At 43.4% G+C, this 21,060-nt stretch overlaps 1 protein-coding gene across 4 annotated transcripts; it reads left to right on the top strand.

Moving 5' to 3' along the window:
- Window positions 1-1,899: 1,899 nt before the first annotated feature.
- On the top strand, window positions 1,900-16,285 carry ilf3a (interleukin enhancer binding factor 3a). Of its 4 annotated transcripts, none has more exons than XM_046312725.1 (19): window positions 1,900-2,051; window positions 2,646-2,806; window positions 3,433-3,547; window positions 4,541-4,758; window positions 5,703-5,877; window positions 6,169-6,345; window positions 8,690-8,785; window positions 8,919-9,030; window positions 9,164-9,261; window positions 9,532-9,625; window positions 9,792-9,920; window positions 10,099-10,307; window positions 10,716-10,835; window positions 11,199-11,324; window positions 11,615-11,782; window positions 13,358-13,475; window positions 13,733-13,771; window positions 14,459-14,869; window positions 15,504-16,285. In XM_046312725.1, exons 2-19 carry the CDS (start codon window positions 2,682-2,684, stop codon window positions 15,635-15,637), a joined length of 2,664 nt encoding a protein of 887 aa, XP_046168681.1. In that variant the 5' UTR covers window positions 1,900-2,051; window positions 2,646-2,681; the 3' UTR covers window positions 15,638-16,285. The 4 variants fall into 4 exon arrangements, with proteins under 4 accessions (XP_046168681.1, XP_046168679.1, XP_046168677.1 ...); XM_046312723.1 differs by having other exon boundaries at window positions 9,532-9,643; window positions 14,459-14,854; XM_046312721.1 differs by having other exon boundaries at window positions 9,532-9,643.
- Window positions 16,286-21,060: the final 4,775 nt, after the last annotated feature.

Here is a 21,060-nt window from a genome sequence, read left to right as displayed (position 1 = left end):
TGGGAGCAATTTCCAAATGCCTGAAGGTACCACGTTCATCTGTACAAACAATATGCAAGTATGTACAAACAGTATGCAAGTATAAACACCATGTGACCATCAGCTGTCATACTACTCAGGAAGGAGACACGTTCTCTCTCCTAGAGATGAATGTACTTTGGTGCGAAAAGTGCAAATCAATCACAGAAAAACAGCAAAGGACCTTGTGAAGATGCTGGAGGAAACAGGTACAACAGTATCTATATCCACAGTAAAAAAATAGTCCTATATCGACATAACCTGAAAGGCTGCTCAGCAAGGAAGAAGCCACTGCTCAAAAACCATTTAAAAAAGCCTGACTACGGTTTGCAACTGCACATGGGGACAAAGATTGTACTTTTTAGAGAAATGTCCTCTTGTCTGATGAAACAAAAATAGAACTGTTTGGCCATAATGACCATAGTTATGTTTGGAGGAAAAGGGGGGGGCTTGCAAGCAGAAGAACACCATCCCAACCGTGAAGCACGGGGGTGGCAGCATCATGTTGTGGGGTGCTTTGCTGCAGGAGAGACTGGTGCACTTGACAACATAGATGACATCATGAGGATGGAAAATCATGTGGATATATTGAAGCAACATCTCAAGACATCAGTCAGGAAGTTAAAGCTTGGTCGCAAATGGGTCTTCCAAATGGACATTGGCCCCAAACATACTTCCAAAGTTGTGGCAAAATGGCTTAAGGACAACAAAGTCAAGGTATTGGAGTGACCATCACAAAGCCCTGACCTCAATCCCATAGAAAATTTGTGGGCAGAACTAAAAAAGTGTGTCTGAGCAAGAAGGCCTACAAACCTGACTCGGTTACACCAGCTCTGTCAGGAGGAATGGGCCAAAATTCACCCAACTTATTGTGGGAAGCTTGTGGAAGGCTACCCAAAACATTTGACCCAAGTAAACAATTGAAAGGCAATGCTAGCAAATACTAATTGAGTGTATGTAAACTTCTGACCCACTGGGAATGTGATGAAAGAAAGAACATCTGAAATAAATCATTCTCTCTACTTAATTCTGACATTTCATAAAATAAAGTGGTGATCCTAACTGACCTAAGACAGGGAATTGTTACTAGGATTACATTTCAGGAATTGTGAAAAACTCAGTTTAAATGTATTTGGCTAAGGTGTATGTAAACTTCAGAATTCAACTGTATCTCCACCAGTTTGGATATCTCAAATAACACCTGGCTGTCACCTACTGTAGGCCTAGATATGGCCTAGATATGGCAGCCAGGTGTTATTTGAGATATCCAAACTGGTGGAGAGAGTGCTGGGTAAAGTGAAGGCTGAGGATCACGACAGGCGGGCTTGTTTAGATGTGTTGTGCTTCTGCAGATCAGAAGGAACGTGTGTTGCGTCTCACCCAATTTGATAAGTTTGAAGTGTCGTGTGTTTCTCTTCGGAATCGGGCACCCCTCAAGGGGGTTATAGCTGGCATCTTGTGTGAAGTTGATTTTGAAGAGATTAAAAATATTCCCTGGGTGATTGATGCACATCGGATGAATTGTGTGATGAATGGTGAAAAAGTGAAGAGTTTATCTGTTATTTTATTTGTTGATATGGAGACTCTCCCTACTCAAGTGCAGTTGGGGTATATAAACTACAGAGTCAGAGCATTTATCCCAAGACCAATGGAGTGTGGCCATTGTAAAGCTTTTGGTCATGTTTCAAGTGTTTGCAGAAGGGAGAAGCCGAGATGTCCAAGTTGTGGAAAAGATCATATCATGTGTTTTAAAAGTGAGGAAAATGTGACATGTTGCAATTGTGGTGGGAACCATGAAGCTAAGAGAATGAGGTGGCCAAATTCAGGACTGTCATATGCACCTGGTGTTGCTGGATTCTTCATCTGTGGGACAATGGCGGACTACAACCACTAAAGATGTATTGCCGCCACCCACTGGATGAGTTGAAGAACCAAAAACAAGGTAAAAAAAAAAAAATCGTCATTATTGCGCGACACCGCGCAGCTCCACGCCCCCAAACAGCGCGACATTACAGTGCCGCCTTCCTTCTCAGGTGAGTGTTTTTAACGATATAGAAAAGGTTGTTGCTTTAGTGTTTGTAAATGAACACAAACGTTCTGCTAGCGATGCATTTAATTGCAGTTATGTGCTGAATTAAACGTCAAAAATGTAGTAGCTTACATTGCTAACCACAGCATCTGGTACGGTCTCTCTTCTGGTAGTATCATGCTAGCCATCTTGCCATAAAAATGGCGTCGGCACCTCAGGTTGAAAACAAATTATGTTAGCCCAATTGGTTTGCAGCGTGTTTAATTTAGTTTTAAAACCAAATTACCAAACGCTGTATGGACAGCTGCTTACACATTTGGTGGTAAAGAAACAGTTAGCATAGTTTACCTACACTTCGATTTTTAAATTGTATATATTACCTGCACGTTTTTGTGCAACTGCCTGGTATGTTTACGAATGTTAGCCAGGTAGTTACCGCAGGGATGTCACGTGGTGTACAAGCCTGCCGTACGTCACACTAAAGTTTCACCAAATGTTCTTATACAAACTGTATATAGTTTTCTTTGCCATGTGTTTATCATGAGGTGGTGCATTGTATAGAGAGTGATGTTCAGTGTTTCTGTTACCATGGCTACAGCAGGTGTCACACAGGTGGCAGTTAAAAGACAAGCTTATGGCTATGGCAGCAGAGCCAGTGCCAGATGCAGTCTGGGACGAACGCCAGGCCTATGAAGAGCTCCTGTACTGGGACAGCCTGATACAGCGAGGCCATCGCCTGCTACCACACGACTTTGACAGGTACTGTATCGCTCCAGGGTGAAGTTTTAATGAGGTACAGCTCTAGGGTCCACATCCCAATCCTAACATTAAAGGAAAACTCCACCTAAAACTATATTTGGCTATTTGTTTCATTAGTCCATTGTTGATTTAGTCCCAAAGTGTTTTGCATGTCAGAAATATAGAGTTTTCCAGACAAAAACATTTGAAATACATAAATATAGCCAGTATGATGGATTTACATTTATATGGTGCAAAATGCATCATACCGGCTGTATTTATGTATTTTGAAAGTTATATGTCTGGAAAACTGTCATGTCATGCAAAACACTTTGGGACTAAATCAACATCGGACGAAGAGTTTTTGGGTGGCATTTTCCTTTTACCATTAGTGGGGGGAAATGCAGGGGACACTGACTGAAGAGCAGTGCCTTCTCTCATCCATGCCTTTTAATCGTACTCCACCTGGTTATAATAATGTTACATTATGACAACTACATTGTAGTATTTCTACACACAAGGCATTTCAATTCTCTCCAAATGTTGCACTAATCTCTGCCAAAATTGGTCGATGTTGAATCGACACAGGTAAACTTAGTACTGTAATTGGTTTCTATTCTAACTACTTTGTCTCTCTCCCCTCCCAGATATGAGGAGCTACGCTACTGGTATGACTGTCTCTGTTACGAGGAGGAGTTGAGGCAGTACGATGAGTACATCGCAGCCATACAGGAGATCGAGGAGAACCGACCCCAAACTGAGGTTCAAACTTCCACCTCGACCGTTTCTCTCCACGTCAATACAAATTCCCTGTGTGTGTGAATGTAGCGCGGGCTAATGCCTGTCACCTCCGAATGAACACAAGGGTTGGAGAATCAGAATTATCCCTAGGTGTTGTGTTGAATTCTACTTGAATTCACCTGTACAGCACAGGAGGCTGGTGAGAGGAGGCTGGGTCATTATAATGGCTGGAATGGAGTGAGTGGGATGGTATCCAGCACTTGGAAACTGTTTGATGTGTTTAATACCATTAACTCTGTTCTAGCCATTACTATGAGCCGTCCTCCCTTCACCAGCCTCCTCTGCGGTGTATACTGTTTATAGGCCAACACGAGCAGCCAATTGCACCTACTTTGATATGTTGGACAAATGGTCCTATAATTTGTTTCCAACATGATGGCCATTAATAAAATATTTTATTTCCCCTCTTGCTAAGAGGCATGTAATTGCAGAAGTTGTAGATGATACATTAACTATAATTTTCCAGTCACAGTTTTTCCCCTCGGTCTGTTTGTACGTACTAGTCATAATGGTTTTCCAGATCATTCACACCCATCCTATTCCATTGGAACAAATGAAAGCCGTGCTTAGGGCTGGCTCGGTAACTGTATAACCGACGATTATGGATGAAGACTGCCATGAAAATAAAATAACTGTTTAATACCATAATGTTTTATTTAAAGTTAATGAACTTTACCCAAAAGCATTTAAGTAAAATAAGCCCGCTTCACATCCAACAGCCAATATAAGGAGAGACTAGAGGAGACAACTAGCCTGTATTAGAATTTTGTGTTGTGGAACGAACAGCTGTCTAAAGATGGCTGGGCATTCAAAAAGGCATGACACACGGTTGATTTATTACAATAAGAACAAAGATTTCAGTTTTCCTTTATAAATTGTTTTCTTACTGTGTGGCCCAACTGACCACGACCCACATCTCACGTACCCTTTTCCATCTTACCTTCTCTCTTCCAGGCCCCTCCGGTGCGCACGCCTCCCATGCGTATCTTCGTGAGCGACGACCGCCACATGATGGCGAAGCACGCGGCGGTGTACCCATCGTCTGAGGAGCTGGAGGCGGTGCAGACAGTCATCTCCCACGTGGAGTGTGCCCTCAAGACCGTCTCCGACCTGCTGGATGTGGAGGCCGGAGTCGGTGTGGCGCCTATACCTGTGGAGGGGGCAGAGGAGAGGTAAGAAAGACTGATCAAAGACCCTGGTACTGCAGGACCTATACCAGGCGGTGTCAGAGGAAAGCCCATAAAATTGTCAGAGACTCCATTCAGCCAAGTCATAGACTGTTCACTCTGCTACCGCACGGCAAGCGGTACCGGAGGACCAAGTCTAGGACCAAAAGGCTCCTCAACAGCATCTACCCCCTCCCTCCTTTTGTACACTGCTGTTTATTATCTGTGCATAGTCACTTCACCCCCACCTATGTGTACAAATTACCTCAACTGACCTGTACACCCGTACACTGACTTGGTACCAGTGCCCCCTGTATATAGCCTCGTTATTGTGTTACTTTTTATTATTACTTTTTACTTTAGTCTACTTGGTAAATATTTTCTTAACTCTTCTTGAACTGCACTGTTGGGCTTGTAAGTAAGCATTTCACGTTAAAGTCTACACTTGTTGTATTCGGCGCATGTGACAAATAAAGTTTGATTTGATTTGTTTGGAAACGCTTCCTCCTTCATTTCCTTGAGTTAAGCACAGATTGATACATGATTGGATAGCTGAGAGCAGGATTAACATCCTATTACTTTCACTAATCCAAGCAATTAAGATATGTGACTCTTAGGCTGCAGGTAGCCTAGTGGTCAGTAACCGAAAGGTCGCTGGTTCGAATCCTCAGGCCGACTAGGTGAAAAATCTGTTGGTGCTCTTGAGCAAGGCACTTAACCCTAATTGCTCCTGTAAGTCATTCTGGATAAGAGTGTTTGCTAAAAGTCTAAAATGTCATGAATACTTCAATATAGGAAGGCAAGATGCATTTTTAGAGAGCGAGAGAAAGAGAGTGAAGGATAACAGTACATCTAATCCTGGATATGTGTGCTTCTTCATATCTTGTAGAATTACTTATTGCATTTGTCTCTGAATAAGCATTTCCTTGGTTCTCCCTCCCCTGTCCCAGTGAGGTGGCTCCCCCTCCAGAGCGTATCCTGCGTGGGGTGATGAGGGTGGGCCTGGTGGCCAAGGGCCTGCTGCTGAAGGGAGACATGGACCTGGAGCTGGTGCTGCTCTGCACTGAGAAACCCACCGTCACCCTGCTCAAGAAGGTGGCTGAGCACCTCTCCACCCAGATTGAGGTAGTGTATCTATTTCGTTGAACCTTTACTCAACCAGGAAGTCCCATTGCGCTCAGAAGCCCTCTTTCCCAATGGAAACCGATATCCTTCGGTGATGTTAACGTTGTCTCTCTTTGGTAATTTTGAAGTGAGAGTGTGAGAGAGACTGAGAGAGTTGCAATAGGACCTATATTTAAAAAGGTATTTTTGGTTGTGAAAGGTGCTGCCTCTATGCTAATATTGTCTCTCTTTCTGTACTGTAAGCCAAAATCCTAACTGATTTATTTCCCCATCATTCCAACTCTACTAAAGCTCGTCACAGAGGACAAGTATGAGGTCACCCAGATCCCAGAGGAGGCGGAGATTGTGATCAAGAGCATCAAGGAGCCCGTCCTGACCCTAACCATTCACCTGACCTCCCCCATGATACGCATGGAGGCTGAGCCAGAGGGTGCCGGAGCTACCACCCCCTGGAGGAACCACCTGGAGGTATGACCCCCCCAGGGACCAGCCTCCAACCTGGCCAGGAGGCTGGGACTACCCAGTACTACCACGGCTGTGTTCAGGGCACAGCGTTGTGGGACGTCTCAGATAGAAATATGATGTAGAGATCTATTTGTGATACATATGTGCACCAATCAATATTATGTGTGATACTTCTATCTGCAATGTTCTACAACATTGTGCTTTGCTGAATGTAGGCAGCACTGGACTGCACTTAACAGCAGGCAACTTCAGATCAGCTACAGCAACAGCTGATAATCTATGTGTTACTATTCACTTAAAGCATGTTACCGTGCAGCTCCCTACTGATCCATACACTGAGACACCATTTAAATACCTGATCAGTCAATATAGAGATTAGTGGAACCTGCACAGTGGCTGCTTTAGAACCGATGCCAGTGAACAAACAATCTGATTGGTTCTTCACTGGAGCTCAGAGTTCTTCTATTCGCTGTAATTATGTAACAAAACGGCGACAATCTTCATCGCTACAATGCCTCTTTTAGTCGTTAATAATGCATTGTGTAATAATGTGATTTTAATAACAGTAATGTACGACTTAATTTACAGTTAATTGTATTGTTCAAGTTAAGAAATGAAGGCTTTTCTGAGAATGCCAGCCAATGCGCGGATATAGATTTGATTGCATGTGTTTTTAATGCAGAACAGTGTAACGTGAGGCTCGTAATTGCAGCAAAACTGATCGGCATGACAGGTAATGTTTTTGGACCCTTCCTTTGACCTGTCTGGTTGAGGAAAGGATATTGAAGGGAAAGGATATTGAAGGGAAAGTGTATGTGAGAGAGCAATATGTGTGTGTGAGTGAGTAATGCATGGGGGTGTATGTGAGGGAGGCAAAGGGGATGAATGTGATCTAATTAAAAGTCAGGAAAAGGGCATTTTGAGTTCAATCTGCTTTAGTAGCTACGTCCTCCAAGAGAATGGTCTTGTCTTGGATCAAGGCCAGATTTGGTTGCTGGGGGAAGCCAAGCTGAAGCCAAGCAGTTATCAGTTTTGCTGCAGTACCGAGCAGACCACAAATGCATTCTGATTCCAATTGCCTTGTACAGTAATTCCAAACCTGATTGATTCTCTCTTACTAAGCCTTCTAGTGTGCCAGTTTTTAGGGACGCTGGACCTTTGACCAACTGGCCTCTCATTCTGTCTCGGAAAGGTGCAGAGCAGCATGACACAGTTAATGGGTACTAAGACTAGGCTTGATTAAGACTAAGAAATCCCCCCAGCAAAACCTTATATTGAGAAATATTATGCTCTGGTACCCCCTGTGAATCTGATGGCTAGAGTACACTCTCATCACTTAGACCTAGCATAGTTTTTTGCTACAGGGTGGGTGGGTGGGTGGGTAAATCCATCCTCTATAAATGCGGGGAGTCCCCTTCAATCAAATTTATTCATAAAGACCTTTTTACACCAGCCGATGTCACAAAGTGCTGTACAGAAACCCAGTCTAAAACCCCAAACAGCAAGCAATGCAGATGTAGAAGTCCTTGTCCTGCCTTGGGAAAAGCTTCCTCCTCCCCAAGCCTCGAGACAGAAACCCCCCTTGGTCAAACCGTACCTTGTCTTCTTATCCCACCCATCGACCAATAGAAAAGCTAACGGTCGACAGCGATGCGCCGGCGGACGTTCTGGACAGGCAGAAATGCCTAACTGCCTTGGCATCTCTCCGCCACTCCAAGTGGTTCCAGGTTTGCATCCCGTCTTTACTTGTCAAATAAAGTGTTCAAATATGCCTTTTTATTCTGCCTTGTCCCATAATGAGTTGTGAGTTCGTATGCTCTCACAATGCCTCATTGTTTTCTATGATTTCATTCTGTCTTCCTTGGAACTGTATTGCTGTTATTTGCTAGTACAACTGATATTGTAGCTACGTTGTTTTTAAGGATCCCTACACACTATGTAACCATCGCTCGTTTAGAGGGGTTGGGTTAAATGCACATTTAGTTTGAATACATTAAGTTGTGCAGGTATCCCCTTTCCCTCTGAATTAAGTGTTTGGCTCCAATGGTATATTGGAGGAATACTGCACTAACCTTCCTATGCTACCTCTGGGTGCAATATTCCTGATGACTCAGTACTTACACAACTGGTTCAATTCGACTCGTATCACACTTTTCCTTTGTGCTGTCCAGGAATATTAGCCTCGTGAGCTGCCTGCATCATGTCAGCTCGCGGGATCATGCGGCTCGCGAGGCTACTGGAATATTGCACCACTTTTATTTATTTTATTTGCCAGTGCTCTAGATAGGTAGGTTGTTGGACATCGCAACCTTTTTGACTCCGCTCGGCCCGTGCTTGTCTCTCTCAGGCTAAGGTCAACGACCTGAAGTCGGCCGCCATCGTGATCCGTATCATGAGAGACCTGTGTAACCGCGTCCCCACCTGGGCTCCACTCAGAGGATGGGTGAGTCAAGTCACCCAATAATATTGACTATAATGATATACATGTCACAATAAATTATTACATTGGGTGGCAGCAGTGGGATCCAGGTCTGAACTAGATTCATTATCTACTGTTCTCTCTCTGTCCTGTCAAGCCTTTAGAGCTGCTGTGTGAGAAGGCCATTGGAACATGCAATCGGCCAATGGGAGCAGGAGAGTCTTTCCGCAGAGTTCTCGAGTGCTTGGCGTCTGGAATCCTGATGGCCGGTAAGTCTTTTATCCCTAAAGACCTGTATTGGGTAAATAGAGAAAATAGAGCTTAGCCTTGCAGAACACCTCTCAGAACAATGTAGAAATGACGTCCACCAAATTAATTCAAATGTTCTTCTGTTGTTCAAAGACGGTCCGGGTATCAAGGACCCTTGTGAGAAGGAGAAGGTGGACGCCATCAGCCACCTGGACACTCAGCAACGTGAGGACATTACACAGAGTGCCCAGGTAAAACAGGCTTCAGTTTCATTCGGTTCGGTGAAATATTTATGCCTATAACGTTCCGGGTACAATTGTAACAAATGGAGCTGACATGATTCCCTACTCTACTTGAAAAACGATAATATCTGTTCTACACAAGATTTTTTTTGCTGAAAGTTCTGTTATGCTGCGTCCTTAACACGCCCCAGGTAGAATATGAAATATCAATTGTGTTATTCTCTCCCATGTGCTTCCTTTTGTGATTGACTGTGTTCTATGTTTGTTTTTCCCTGTCAGCATGCCCTAAGGTTGTCTGCGTTCGGACAGCTGTACAAGGTGCTAGGGATGGATTCCCTGCCTGCCAGGGAACCAAGGAGGACCATCGGACCAGGTCTCAGAAACTACGGTTGTTAGTATCTCCTCAGTTTTTGGCGATCTTCCTGGCCTGTCCCATGCTTCTCAAATGTGACTTTCATATTAGCTGTCTAGTAGTAGTCTTGATGTGTTGTGAATTTGAACTTTTCCTGAACCCTGTCCCTTTTCCATGTCTCTACCAGCTCAGATCCTGGCCAGCTCCACCTACCCTCCCAAGAGACCTCATGATGCCGCGGACAAAGGGGGAGATGACAGCAAGAAGAGGAAGTCTCAGAAGTTCCAGAAATATCCAAAATTTCCTAGGAAGTTGTGTATGTATCCGAAGTGGTCTTCGAATGGGATATTTCGTAGCTATTCTACCATTGAGGCTCTTTCTGAGGAGGTTACATTTGTTCCTGTTCTGATATGCTCTCTTCCTCTTTCTCCCCCATCTATCTCTTTCTCACTATCTCTCCCTGTCTCTCTTTCTGTCACCCTCCCTTCCCCCAGCCACAGAAGAGAAGCCCGGGGACCCTCCTATGGCCATGAACGCCCTGATGCGTCTCAACCAGCACAAGCCTGGTCTGCAGTACCGTCTGACGGGTCAGAGCGGTCCAGTGCACTTCCCGGTGTTCACCATGTCTGTAGACGTGGACGGCGATACATACGAGGCCTCAGGGCCGTCCAAACGCACCGCCAAACTCCACCTAGCTGCCAAGGTAAGGGGTTGTATGCCTAGGCGAAAACATGCTAGCTGTACCAATAGACTTCCAGTCATTGCGCTAACACTAGTTAGCGTGCAAATCTACCTGCAAGTTCCTTCATACTGCACGTAGAAATGGTATCCACAACTCTGGGTAACTAGACACATCTCGCACTATCCCTTAAGATGATGGTTAACTGGTACAACACAAGATGGTCCCTGGAATCAAATGTTACTCTCTTTGAAAGAAGGAGTAGTGTTTCTCCTCTCTCTGTAACCTTCGCTTGCTTTCATCAAAGTGTTATGTTGTTGTTCTCCAAGAATGTAATCCACTGGTTTTGCATTGAATGCCTTGTCGTCTGTATTGACTCTGTTTTATAATGGCTGCCGTCCACCAAGTCCTCTCTCTCCCTGCCCGTCTCAGGTCCTGCAGAAGTTGGGCCTGCCCACTGGGGCAGATGTGAAGATTGAACCAGGCGAAGAGGGAGGAGCCAACGTACCATCCACACCTACAGCAAGTGATGCGTCCATGGCATCTGACGAGGTAGTCATTCTCTCTATGTTCTCTGGCTTTTCCCTGTTACTTTTTAAATGGTTGACTTAATATACTTTCATAAAGCAGCACAAAGCATTGCTACTGTACCTGTAGACTTCCAGTCATTGCGCTATCGATAGTTAGCATTAGCTTGTGAAACCACCACTTCCTTCCTTCCTTCCTACTGCATGTAACAACATAAAAATGTTATCTGTGAGTTTATCTGCCTCTGGGTACGTAGAACAAGGTCTTAAATGTCAGAATCTCACAGTATACTTTCATAAAGCACTTACGTTGCAATAGAGTTGTTGTTGATGATGTTCATTGGACTTGACTGTTCTGCTATGTCTGCTATGTCTTCCATACTATCAGAACGGTCCCATCCTCACTAAGCACGGGAAGAACCCAGTGATGGAGCTGAACGAGAAGAGACGCAGCCTGAAGTACGAGCTCTCTGCTGAGACCGGGGGCAGCCATGACAAGTGCTTCGTCATGGAGGTCAGTCAGTGGCAGATGGGCGGGGTTTGCACGCTTGGGACAATTCTATTGATTCATTGCGCAAGGATTTGGAAACTACAGTAGATGAATCAACAAAGCATCTCAGAGTAGAAATAGTGATCTAGGATCAGGTCCCCCATGTTTATGTAGAATCTTATTCATTACGATCATAGATCAGCACTACCACTCTGAGACGCTTTATGAATATGGGCCCAGATGTAGTTGACAGAGCAGGATGTGGAAACACAGTAACCAGCATGTCTCTTTGTTACCACCTCCGCCACTCACAGGTGGAGGTAGATGGACAGAAGTTCAAAGGTCGAGGCTCCAACAAGAAGGAGGCCAAAGCCTACGCAGCCTTAGCTGCTTTGGACAAACTTTTCCCAGAGGGGGCGGGGCCCTACTATAACCCTCACTCTGACCCCAAGAAGAAGAAACCAGTCACATACACTTCCATGGTAAGACATGATATAAACTCAGCAAAAAAAGAAATGTCCTCTCACTGTCAACTGCGTTTATTTTCAGCAAACTTAACGTGTAAATATTTGTATGAACATAATATTCAACAACTGAGATATAAAATGAACAAGTTCCACAGACATGTGACTAACAGAAATGGAGTAATGTGTCCCTGAACAAAGGGGGGGGTCAAAATCAAAAGTAACATTCAGTATCTGGTGTGGCCACCAGCTGCATTAAGTACTGCAGTGCATCTCCTCATGGACTGCACCAGATTTGCCAGTTCTTGTTGTGAGATGTTACCCCACTCTTCCACCAAGGCACCTGCAAGTTCCCGGACATTTCTGTGGGGAATGGCCCTAGCCCTCTCCCTCCGATCCAACAGGTCCCAGATGTGCTCAATGGGATTGAGATCTGGGCTCTTCGCTGGCCTTGGCAGAACACTGACCTTCCTGTCTTGCAGGAAATCACTCACAGAACGAGCTGTATGGCTGTTGGCATTGTCATGCTAGAGGGTAATGTCAGGATGAGCCTGCAGGATGGGTACCACATGAGGGAGGAGGATGTCTGCCTGCAATGACAACCAGCTCAGTCCGATGATGCTGTGACACACCGCCCCAGACCATGAAGGACCCTCCACCTCCAAATCAAATCGATCCTGCTCCTGAGTGTAGGCCTTGGTGTAATTCCTTCAATGATTAACACGAATCCGACCATCTCCCCTGGTGAGACAAAACCGGGAATCGTCACTGAAGAGCACTTTTTGCCAGTCCTGTCTGATCCAGTGACGGTGGATTTGTGCCCATAGGCGACGTTGTTGCCGGTGATGTCTGGTGAGGACCTGCCTTACAACAGGCCTACAAGCCCTCAGTCCAGCTTCTCTCAGCCTATTGCAGACAGTCTGATGAAGGGATTGTGTGTTCCTCGTGGAACTCGGGCAGTTGTTGTTGCCATCCTGTATCTGTCCCGCAGGTGTGATGTTCGGATGTACCGATTCTGTGCAGGTGTTGTTACACGTCGTCTGCCACTGTGAGGATGATCAGCTGTCCGTTCTGTCTTAGGTGTCTCACAGTACGGACATTACAATTTATTGCCCTGGCCACATCTGCACTCCTCATGCCTCCTTGCAGTATGCCTAAGGCACGTTCACGCAGATTAGCAGGGACCCTGGGCATCTTTCTTTTGGTGTTTTTCAGAGTCTGTAGAAAGGCCTCTTTAGTGTCCTAAGTTTTCATAACTGTGACCTTAATTTCCTTAATTGTCTGTTATTTTCTCAACAACCGTTCCACAGATGCAAGTTCATTAATTGTTTATGGTTCATTGAACAAGCATGGGAAACAGTATTTAAAGCCTTTACAATGAAGATCTGTGAAGTTATTTGGATTTTTACAAACTATCTTTGAAAGACAGGGTCCTGAAAAGGGGATGTTTCTTTTTTTGCTGAGTTTATCTTTCGTACACACACTAATGCACCTCACAATACTATAGAATCATGACTAGGAATAGCCATGAATTAATCCACACACACACCATGATTAGGAACCCTTTAGTGACCTCTGACCCTCCCTCAACAGCATATCCCAGGCTTTGGCACTATTCGAGGCATTCCAACCGACACGGAGCCTAACAACCGGGGCCGCGGGCGAGGCAGGGGTCGAGGAAAGCCTACGACTGGCAGCAGCTACAACCAAAGTAGGACGCTTCACTTGGACTGACTATCTCAGGATCTAGACGGGCCTTAAGGCCTTTAACCTCATCTCTGTGAGAACATGCTCTTATCAGAAAATCATTCAAATATGGCTTATTTTAGATTATTTAGTAAATAAGTTAATGATTCGACAATAAGCCTATAGTCGGACTGTTCTAGAGAGCTTGTTAGGAAATCGTCCAACTCTTTTGGGCTCCTTTGCGTGAAGGTAATAAATGTATATCTCTTTTCTTGTTAACAGCAAGCTACCGTTATGGAAGCAGTGCTGGCTCTGGTTATCGTAAGTGTCTTCTCTCCCACACTGTTGTCAAGGGAACTAATGAGTGATAGGTTAGGTGTGTTCATTTGTGTTTGGTAACTTATCTATTTGGCCTTATCTATTCTATAGCCACTATAGTCTATTGAGTCGCTGGTACCCATTTGAATTCCTTAAAAAGTACTTCCTTCCTTCAAGTATAGTCACTAGAAATCCATGAATTAGATAGCCATGTGCCCCCTTTGCATCACCTGTATAATCATGTGTAATGATTGAATTAGTGATTAGGCCCACTTCAAAGAAGGGAGGAATGGGGCCCCAGAAGTGGGATAAGGGGGCTAAGTGGGCTAAGACTGCTAGCTTTGCTTTCTGTCCTCCTTGGCCTCTAAGTTGAGTCTTAACACTTACACATTGCTTCTCTTATTTAAACCCTAGCATCTCTCCATCATGTTGACTTAAATGCTGGGGCTAGGCTGCAACACAATGTTGAGCATTTGTCATAATAATAAAAACAATAATAATAATGTATAATAAAACAAATTAAAAGGAAAATAAACAGTATTTTTACTTCCTAGTTGAAGTTGTGTACATTACTCAGTTTTCTCAAAAAGATATCCCCTTCAAAGCATTTGCTAAGTGTTCCTCCAACCAATACTAAATGTCCTTTCACCAATCACACTAACGTAACTTCATTGTCCATCTCTCCCTCAGACAATCTGTACAGTATGGGTGCAACAGAGGCTGCTTCCACAACAACCACCTCCACCGGTGACGCCTCCACAGAGGCAGATGCCAGCGGCAACACCACCGGCTACGGCACCTTCTACCCCGAATCATCCTACACCACACCGGCCATAACCGCCTCCGCCACCTCGGCTGCCATGACCGCCCAAGCCCAGGTCGGTGCATCTTCCCTGGGTGACTACCAGTCGGTGCCCCCTCCCCTGGACCAGCAGAGCCCCTATAGTTATGGCTACGGAGGGGATAAGAAGAGTCTGCTGACTGCAGCTCAGTCTCAAGCCCAACAGACCCAGCAACAGGTGGACTACTCTATGTACAGTACAGCCTACCCCAGCTCTGTCACCGGGGGCCAAATGTACAGTTACGGTGAGTGGGGATTCGGTGAGTGGAAATCTATATAAGGGGCCAAAGGAGGCCCCTACCGCCACACACACTCATACACACATTCATATACCGGTAACTGCTCGATGTAAGTGCCTTCAGAAAGTGTTCTTACAGATGATGATAATGATGATGTGTGGAGTACAGAGATGAGGAAGTCATTCAAAAATCATGTTAAACACCATTATTGCACACAGAGTGAGTCCATGCAACTTATTAAATACTGGAATGTAATTTAGCCTTGTCATAGCAAAGGGGTTGAATACTTATTAGCTCAAGACATTTCAGCTTTTCAAATGTTTACATTTCTAAAAACATAATTCCACTTTGACATTATGGGGCATTGTGTATAGGCCAGTGACAAACAAATTCACGTTTATTCGATTTTAGATTCAGGCTGTAACACAACAACATGTGAAAAAGGTCAAGGAGTGGGAATACTTTCTGAAGGCACTGTATGTGTGTGTATACTAATATATAGATTTTTATCTGGTATTATTTCTGATATTGGTTCTGTCTTTAGTCACTTGATATCCAAATGTGGTCTTAATAATGGCTTAAAGAGTGTTAGTAGAGCATCTGATTGGTTGATTATTTAATGTCTTGTTCTTATTGATGTTTCATTGGTCCGTAGGCTACGGCAACCAATCGAGCTTCAGCATGTATGGGAACGCCTCCTCCCAGGGCTATGGGGCGGCGGCTACTCCCCAGACCCAGCAGACTTCCTACCCCACGGCATACGGAAACATGAACTATCAGTACAAATAGGGTGTACCACACACACACACCACGTCCCTCTCTCAAGCCCCCCACCAACCCTCTAAAGCCTTCCCCCAGAGGAAAAGAAGACCCTCATGTCTTTCTCTACTTTCATTATATTGATCTAATATTGATGAATCCTAAACACTCAAGTCATTTTCACCATCACTTTATTTCATAAACCAGACTATTTCTTTATTTACCATGTGGTAAATGTAACCTACATGTGTCTAACAAGTAGTTCAGTTCTGTATAGGGATTACAAAAAGGAAATGATAATAATAGCACTTTCAGGATGATGCTATCTTGGGTCATAGACTTCTTGTTTTGTTCAAGTTTCTTTCTTTTTTACACTTTTTCTGTTTTCTGTTGTCAAGCCACCCGAGGTTGAATGTGAATGTAAACGGAGAATCTGTTCTTATTTCAAAGACTTGTTTTCTTTATATTTTTATTTTCAATTTTAATTTGAATCACTGTTTTATGTTTTAACTGTTATTATATTAACCAGCAGTGTGGTAAAAAAACAAACAAGTTGACAGTAACTTGGATTTGTATGTGAAAGAGCAATGGAAATGTGTTAATTGCTGTTTCATTGGAAGGTTTCGGTAAAAGGCTTGTATCTGGTTGTTTGTAAGAATAAATTACTTTTATTTTGGAGCAAAGTGTCATACTTTACATACACTGACCACTGTTTTTCAGACCTGGGTTTAAATACTATTTGAAAAAATGTCATACTTTTCTGTGCTTGATTAAGCTTGTCTGTTGCAATGCAAACAATAGAAAGGTCCAAAAAATGCAAAACTCAAACTCCAGGTAGCCTAAAGCAAACTGTCAAAGTATTTGAAAGGTATCAAGTAGTTATTGAACCCAGGTCTACTGTGTTTAGGCTTTTTCTCCACATGGCGACCGATCCCCTCACATGTTTTCATGCTGCGAACCAACTGGTTATTTATTACCTTTTAGTTCTGTATTGAATATAGACTAAATCCTATAGTTGACCTGACTGGCAGTGGTTACATTTTAAATCCCTAGAAAGACTATGCTCATCTTGAGCATCACTTTAAAATATCAGGGATGTTCATCACAAGTAACATTACGATGCCGATCATGGCTCATGCATTGTGAGCCAATGACCCAAATGCTTTCTCTGAAGGTATGCTATGCTTGAGTTTCTACTCTTAGCCAATAGCCACTGAATACACTTCCTCATTGTGTTTCTAGAGCCTGGCCTACCATACCCCACTGTATGTACTGTAGCTAGAAGGGTTTATTTGCAACTTACAACTATCAGTTAATCATTCTTCAAAAACCATATGACATGAATGGAAAAACATCCATTGTGGTGTACATTTTACATTTAAATATAGCCCCATATACATGCCAAATTGTTTAATTCACAGCTTTTCCCCACAATTCTGATTAACCTCCATACATATTCTGTGTCCTGTTCTACTACTACAGGGGTGTCGAACTCATTCCATGAAGGGCCTATTGTCTGCTGTTTTTGTTGTTTAAGACCTAGACTACCAGGTGGGGCGAGTTCCTTACTAATTAGTGACCTTTAATTCATCAATCAAGTAAAAGGGAGGAAAACAACCCACAGCCTAACATGGAATCAGCTTGAGGAAGAGGCGATGCGAGAGGGATAACGGCCCAAAAATCTGTTTTCTCCATCAGGTGGTGTTTTTTCGCTCGCCAAGCTAGTAGTTTTTGTGTGGAGATCAATGGGTGTCGAATTTGGTTAACAAAAAATTTAATGGCTTATTTTCTGAGTGTGGCTTATTTGATCTAATGTACGTTTTTGTAATGCTTAGGTTGTTCTGAGTCTACTGATATAAGTAGGACAGGTAACATCCTAGCAAATTTGAGAAAAAAAACACTTGGAGTTTATCAAACGGATCAATCACTCGCCACCAGCATTTTCTATTGAACTGTGATCGTGTCTGCTGCAAACATGAAGACCAAGTAAGTCCCTCCTGTGTTTCACAGCTGTGATTGGATAAGTTTAAAGTAGCATTGAAAAAGTCACCCATATAGATATCTATCTATACAATGCTGCTACATACGTGTGTGTAGATACAGTGCCTTGCGAAAGTATTCGGCCCCCTTGAACTTTGCGATCTTTTGCCACATTTCAGGCTTCAAACATAAAGATATAAAACTATTTTTTTGTGAAGAATCAACAAGTGGGACACAATCATGAAGTGGAACGACATTTATTGGATATTTCAAACTTTTTTAACAAATCAAAAACAGAAAAATTGGGAGTGCAAAATTATTCAGCCCCCTTAAGTTAATACTTTGTAGCGCCACCTTTTGCTGCGATTACAGCTGTAAGTCGCTTGGGGTATGTCTATCAGTTTTGCACATCGAGAGACTGAATTTTTTTCCCCATTCCTCCTTGCAAAACAGCTCGAGCTCAGTGAGGTTGGATGGAGAGCATTTGTGAACAGCAGTTTTCAGTTCTTTCCACAGATTCTCGATTGGATTCAGGTCTGGACTTTGACTTGGCCATTCTAACACCTGGATATGTTTATATTTGAACCATTCCGTTGTAGATTTTGCTTTGTTTTGGATCATTGTCTTGTTGGAAGACAAATCTCCGTCCCAGTCTCAGGTCTTTTGCAGACTCCATCAGGTTTTCTTCCAGAATGGTCCTGTATTTGGCTCCATCCATCTTCCCATCAATTTTAACCATCTTCCCTGTCCCTGCTGAAGAAAAGCAGGCCCAAACCATGATGCTGCCACCACCATGTTTGACAGTGGGGATGGTGTGTTCAGGGTGATGAGCTGTGTTGCTTTTACACCAAACATAATGTTTTGCATTGTTGCCAAAAAGTTCCATTTTGGTTTCATCTGACCAGAGCACCTTCTTCCACATGTTTGGTGTGTCTCCCCGGTGGCTTGTGGCAAACTTTAAATTATACTTTTTATGGATATCTTTAAGAAATGGCTTTCTTCTTGCCACTCTTCCATAAAGGCCAGATTTGTGCAATATACGACTGATTGTTGTCCTATGGACAGTCTCCCACCTCAGCTGTAGATCTCTGCAGTTCATCCAGTGTGATCATGGGCCTCTTGGCTGCATCTCTGATCAGTCTTCTCCTTGTATGAGCTGAAAGTTTAGAGGGATGGCCAGGTCTTGGTAGATTTGCAGTGGTCTGATACTCCTTCCATTTCAATATTATCGCTTGCACAGTGCTCCTTGGGATGTTTAAAGCTTGGGAAATATTTTTGTATCCAAATCCGGCTTTAAACTTCTTCACAACAGTATCTCGGACCTGCCTCGTGTGTTCCTTGTTCTTCATGATGCTCTCTGCGCTTTTAACGGACCTCTGAGACTATCACAGTGCAGGTGCATTTATACGGAGACTTGATTACACACAGGTGGATTGTATTTATCATCATTAGTCATTTAGGTCAACATTGGATCATTCAGAAATCCTCACTGAACTTCTGGAGAGTTTGCTGCACTGAAAGTAAAGGGGCTGAATAATTTTGCACGCCCAATTTTTCAGTTTTTGATTTGTTAAAAAAGTTTGAAATATCCAATAAATGTCGTTCCACTTCATGATTGTGTCCCACTTGTTGTTGATTCTTCACAAAAAAATACAGTTTTATATCTTTATGTTTGAAGCCTGAAATGTGGCAAAAGGTCGCAAAGTTCAAGGGGGCCGAATACTTTCGCAAGGCACTGTATATAGATAGACCGTACCAATCAAAAGTTTGGACACCTAGTTTGGACCATATTCAAGTGTTTTTCTTTATTTACTATTTTCTACATTGTGGAATAATAGTAAAGACAAAAAAAACTATGAAATAACACATGGAATCATGTAGTAGCCAGAAAAGTGTTATTCTGTGCTATTCTACAATGTAAAAATAAAGAATACTCTGGAATGAGTAGGTGTGTCCAAACACATTAGCTAGAATGGGTCTCAACTGATCCCTTCCATTTTGAAGACATGTATTTTCATTGTTAGAGCGGCCAATTGAGTATCTGGTCAATATAATGGATAATCTGTGGTTTGACATGTTAAATCATTGATGTGCAGCTCCTTTGACCTCAGGACCTCTCAGGTCATGTTTCTGAGAATCTGCCCCATACATTGACAGATGAGTGAATATGGCAAGGTCACACAATGCTGCTAGGTGGGGCCTGGTGGGGTCATAGAGGTACATGTACAGTAGTAAACATCAGTGAAGTGAAACTAGCTGTGATTTATAAGCATGTAACATTGTAAACATATGATGGGGGGGGGGGCATGTAACATTGTAAACATATGATTCTAAACATATGATTGGGGGGCATGTAACATTGTAAACATATGATGGGGGGCATGTAACATTGTAAACATGATTCTAAACATATGATTGGGGGCATGTAACATTGTAAACATATGATTGGGGGGCATGTAACATTGTAAACATATGATTGGGGGGCATGTAGCATTGTAAACATATGATTGGGGGGCATGTAGCATTGTAAACATATGATTGGGGGGCATGTAGCATTGTAAACATATGATTGGGGGGCATGTAGCATTGTAAACATATGATTGGGGGGGCATGTAGCATTGTAAACATATGATTGGGGGCATGTAGCATTGTAAACATATGATTGGGGGGGCATGTAGCATTGTAAACATATGATTGGGGGAGGGGCATGTAACATTGTAAACATATGATTGGGGGGGCATGTAACATTGTAAACATATGATTGGGGGGGGGGCATGTAGCATTGTAAACATATGATTGTGGGGAGCATGTAACATTGTAAACATATGATGGGGGGGGGCATGTAGCATTGTAAACATATGATTCTAAACATGATTGGGGGGGCATGTAACATTGTAAACATATGATGGGGGGGGGCATGTAGCATTGTAAACATATGATTCTAAACATGATTGGGGGGGGCATGTAACATTGTAAACATATGATGGGTGGGGCATGTAGCATTGTAAACATATGATTCTAAACATGATTGGGGGGCATGTAACATTGTAAACATATGATTCTAAACATATGATTGGGGGGGGCATGTAGCATTGTAAATAAATGATTGGGGGGAGGCATTCCAAGAAAAGGAAGAAGACCCCTTGCTCAAAAGCAATCCATCAAGCCTTCAAGATACCGGTGAACAGAGGATAAGGAGAGAGAGAGCAAACGGAGGACAGGGGGGAAGAAGGAGGTTTGAGAGATAAGGAGAAACACTGATTAACACTGAGGTGGAAAATGTGGAGTCTGACCATTAGCTTTTATAACCAATGTCAGTCACATGCTGCCAGCACTCCTTCTCTGGTCCCAAGACTGACTCGGGGTCAAGGGTGTGAGCAACTGTCATGCTCCAGTGGCATGGTTGTGGTCTGGGTTTGATCACAGACTGGGGTGGAGGCTGGGGGTGGGGCAGGGGTTGTGGCTGGGGGTTG

Source organism: Oncorhynchus gorbuscha, linkage group LG18, assembly GCF_021184085.1.
Source record: "Oncorhynchus gorbuscha isolate QuinsamMale2020 ecotype Even-year linkage group LG18, OgorEven_v1.0, whole genome shotgun sequence".
NCBI classification, from domain to species: Eukaryota; Metazoa; Chordata; class Actinopteri; order Salmoniformes; family Salmonidae; genus Oncorhynchus; species Oncorhynchus gorbuscha.
This window is presented reverse-complemented; position numbering and strand designations above follow the sequence as displayed.

Coding starts and splice junctions, on each gene's coding strand:
- ilf3a (XM_046312721.1), top strand. CDS start 2,682: ATGGCTATGGCAGCAGAGCCAGTGCCAGATGCAGTCTGGGACGAACGC. Junction 10,836..11,198: donor CGTCCATGGCATCTGACGAG/GTAGTCATTCTC, acceptor CCATACTATCAG/AACGGTCCCATCCTCACTAA. Junction 11,325..11,614: donor ACAAGTGCTTCGTCATGGAG/GTCAGTCAGTGG, acceptor CGCCACTCACAG/GTGGAGGTAGATGGACAGAA.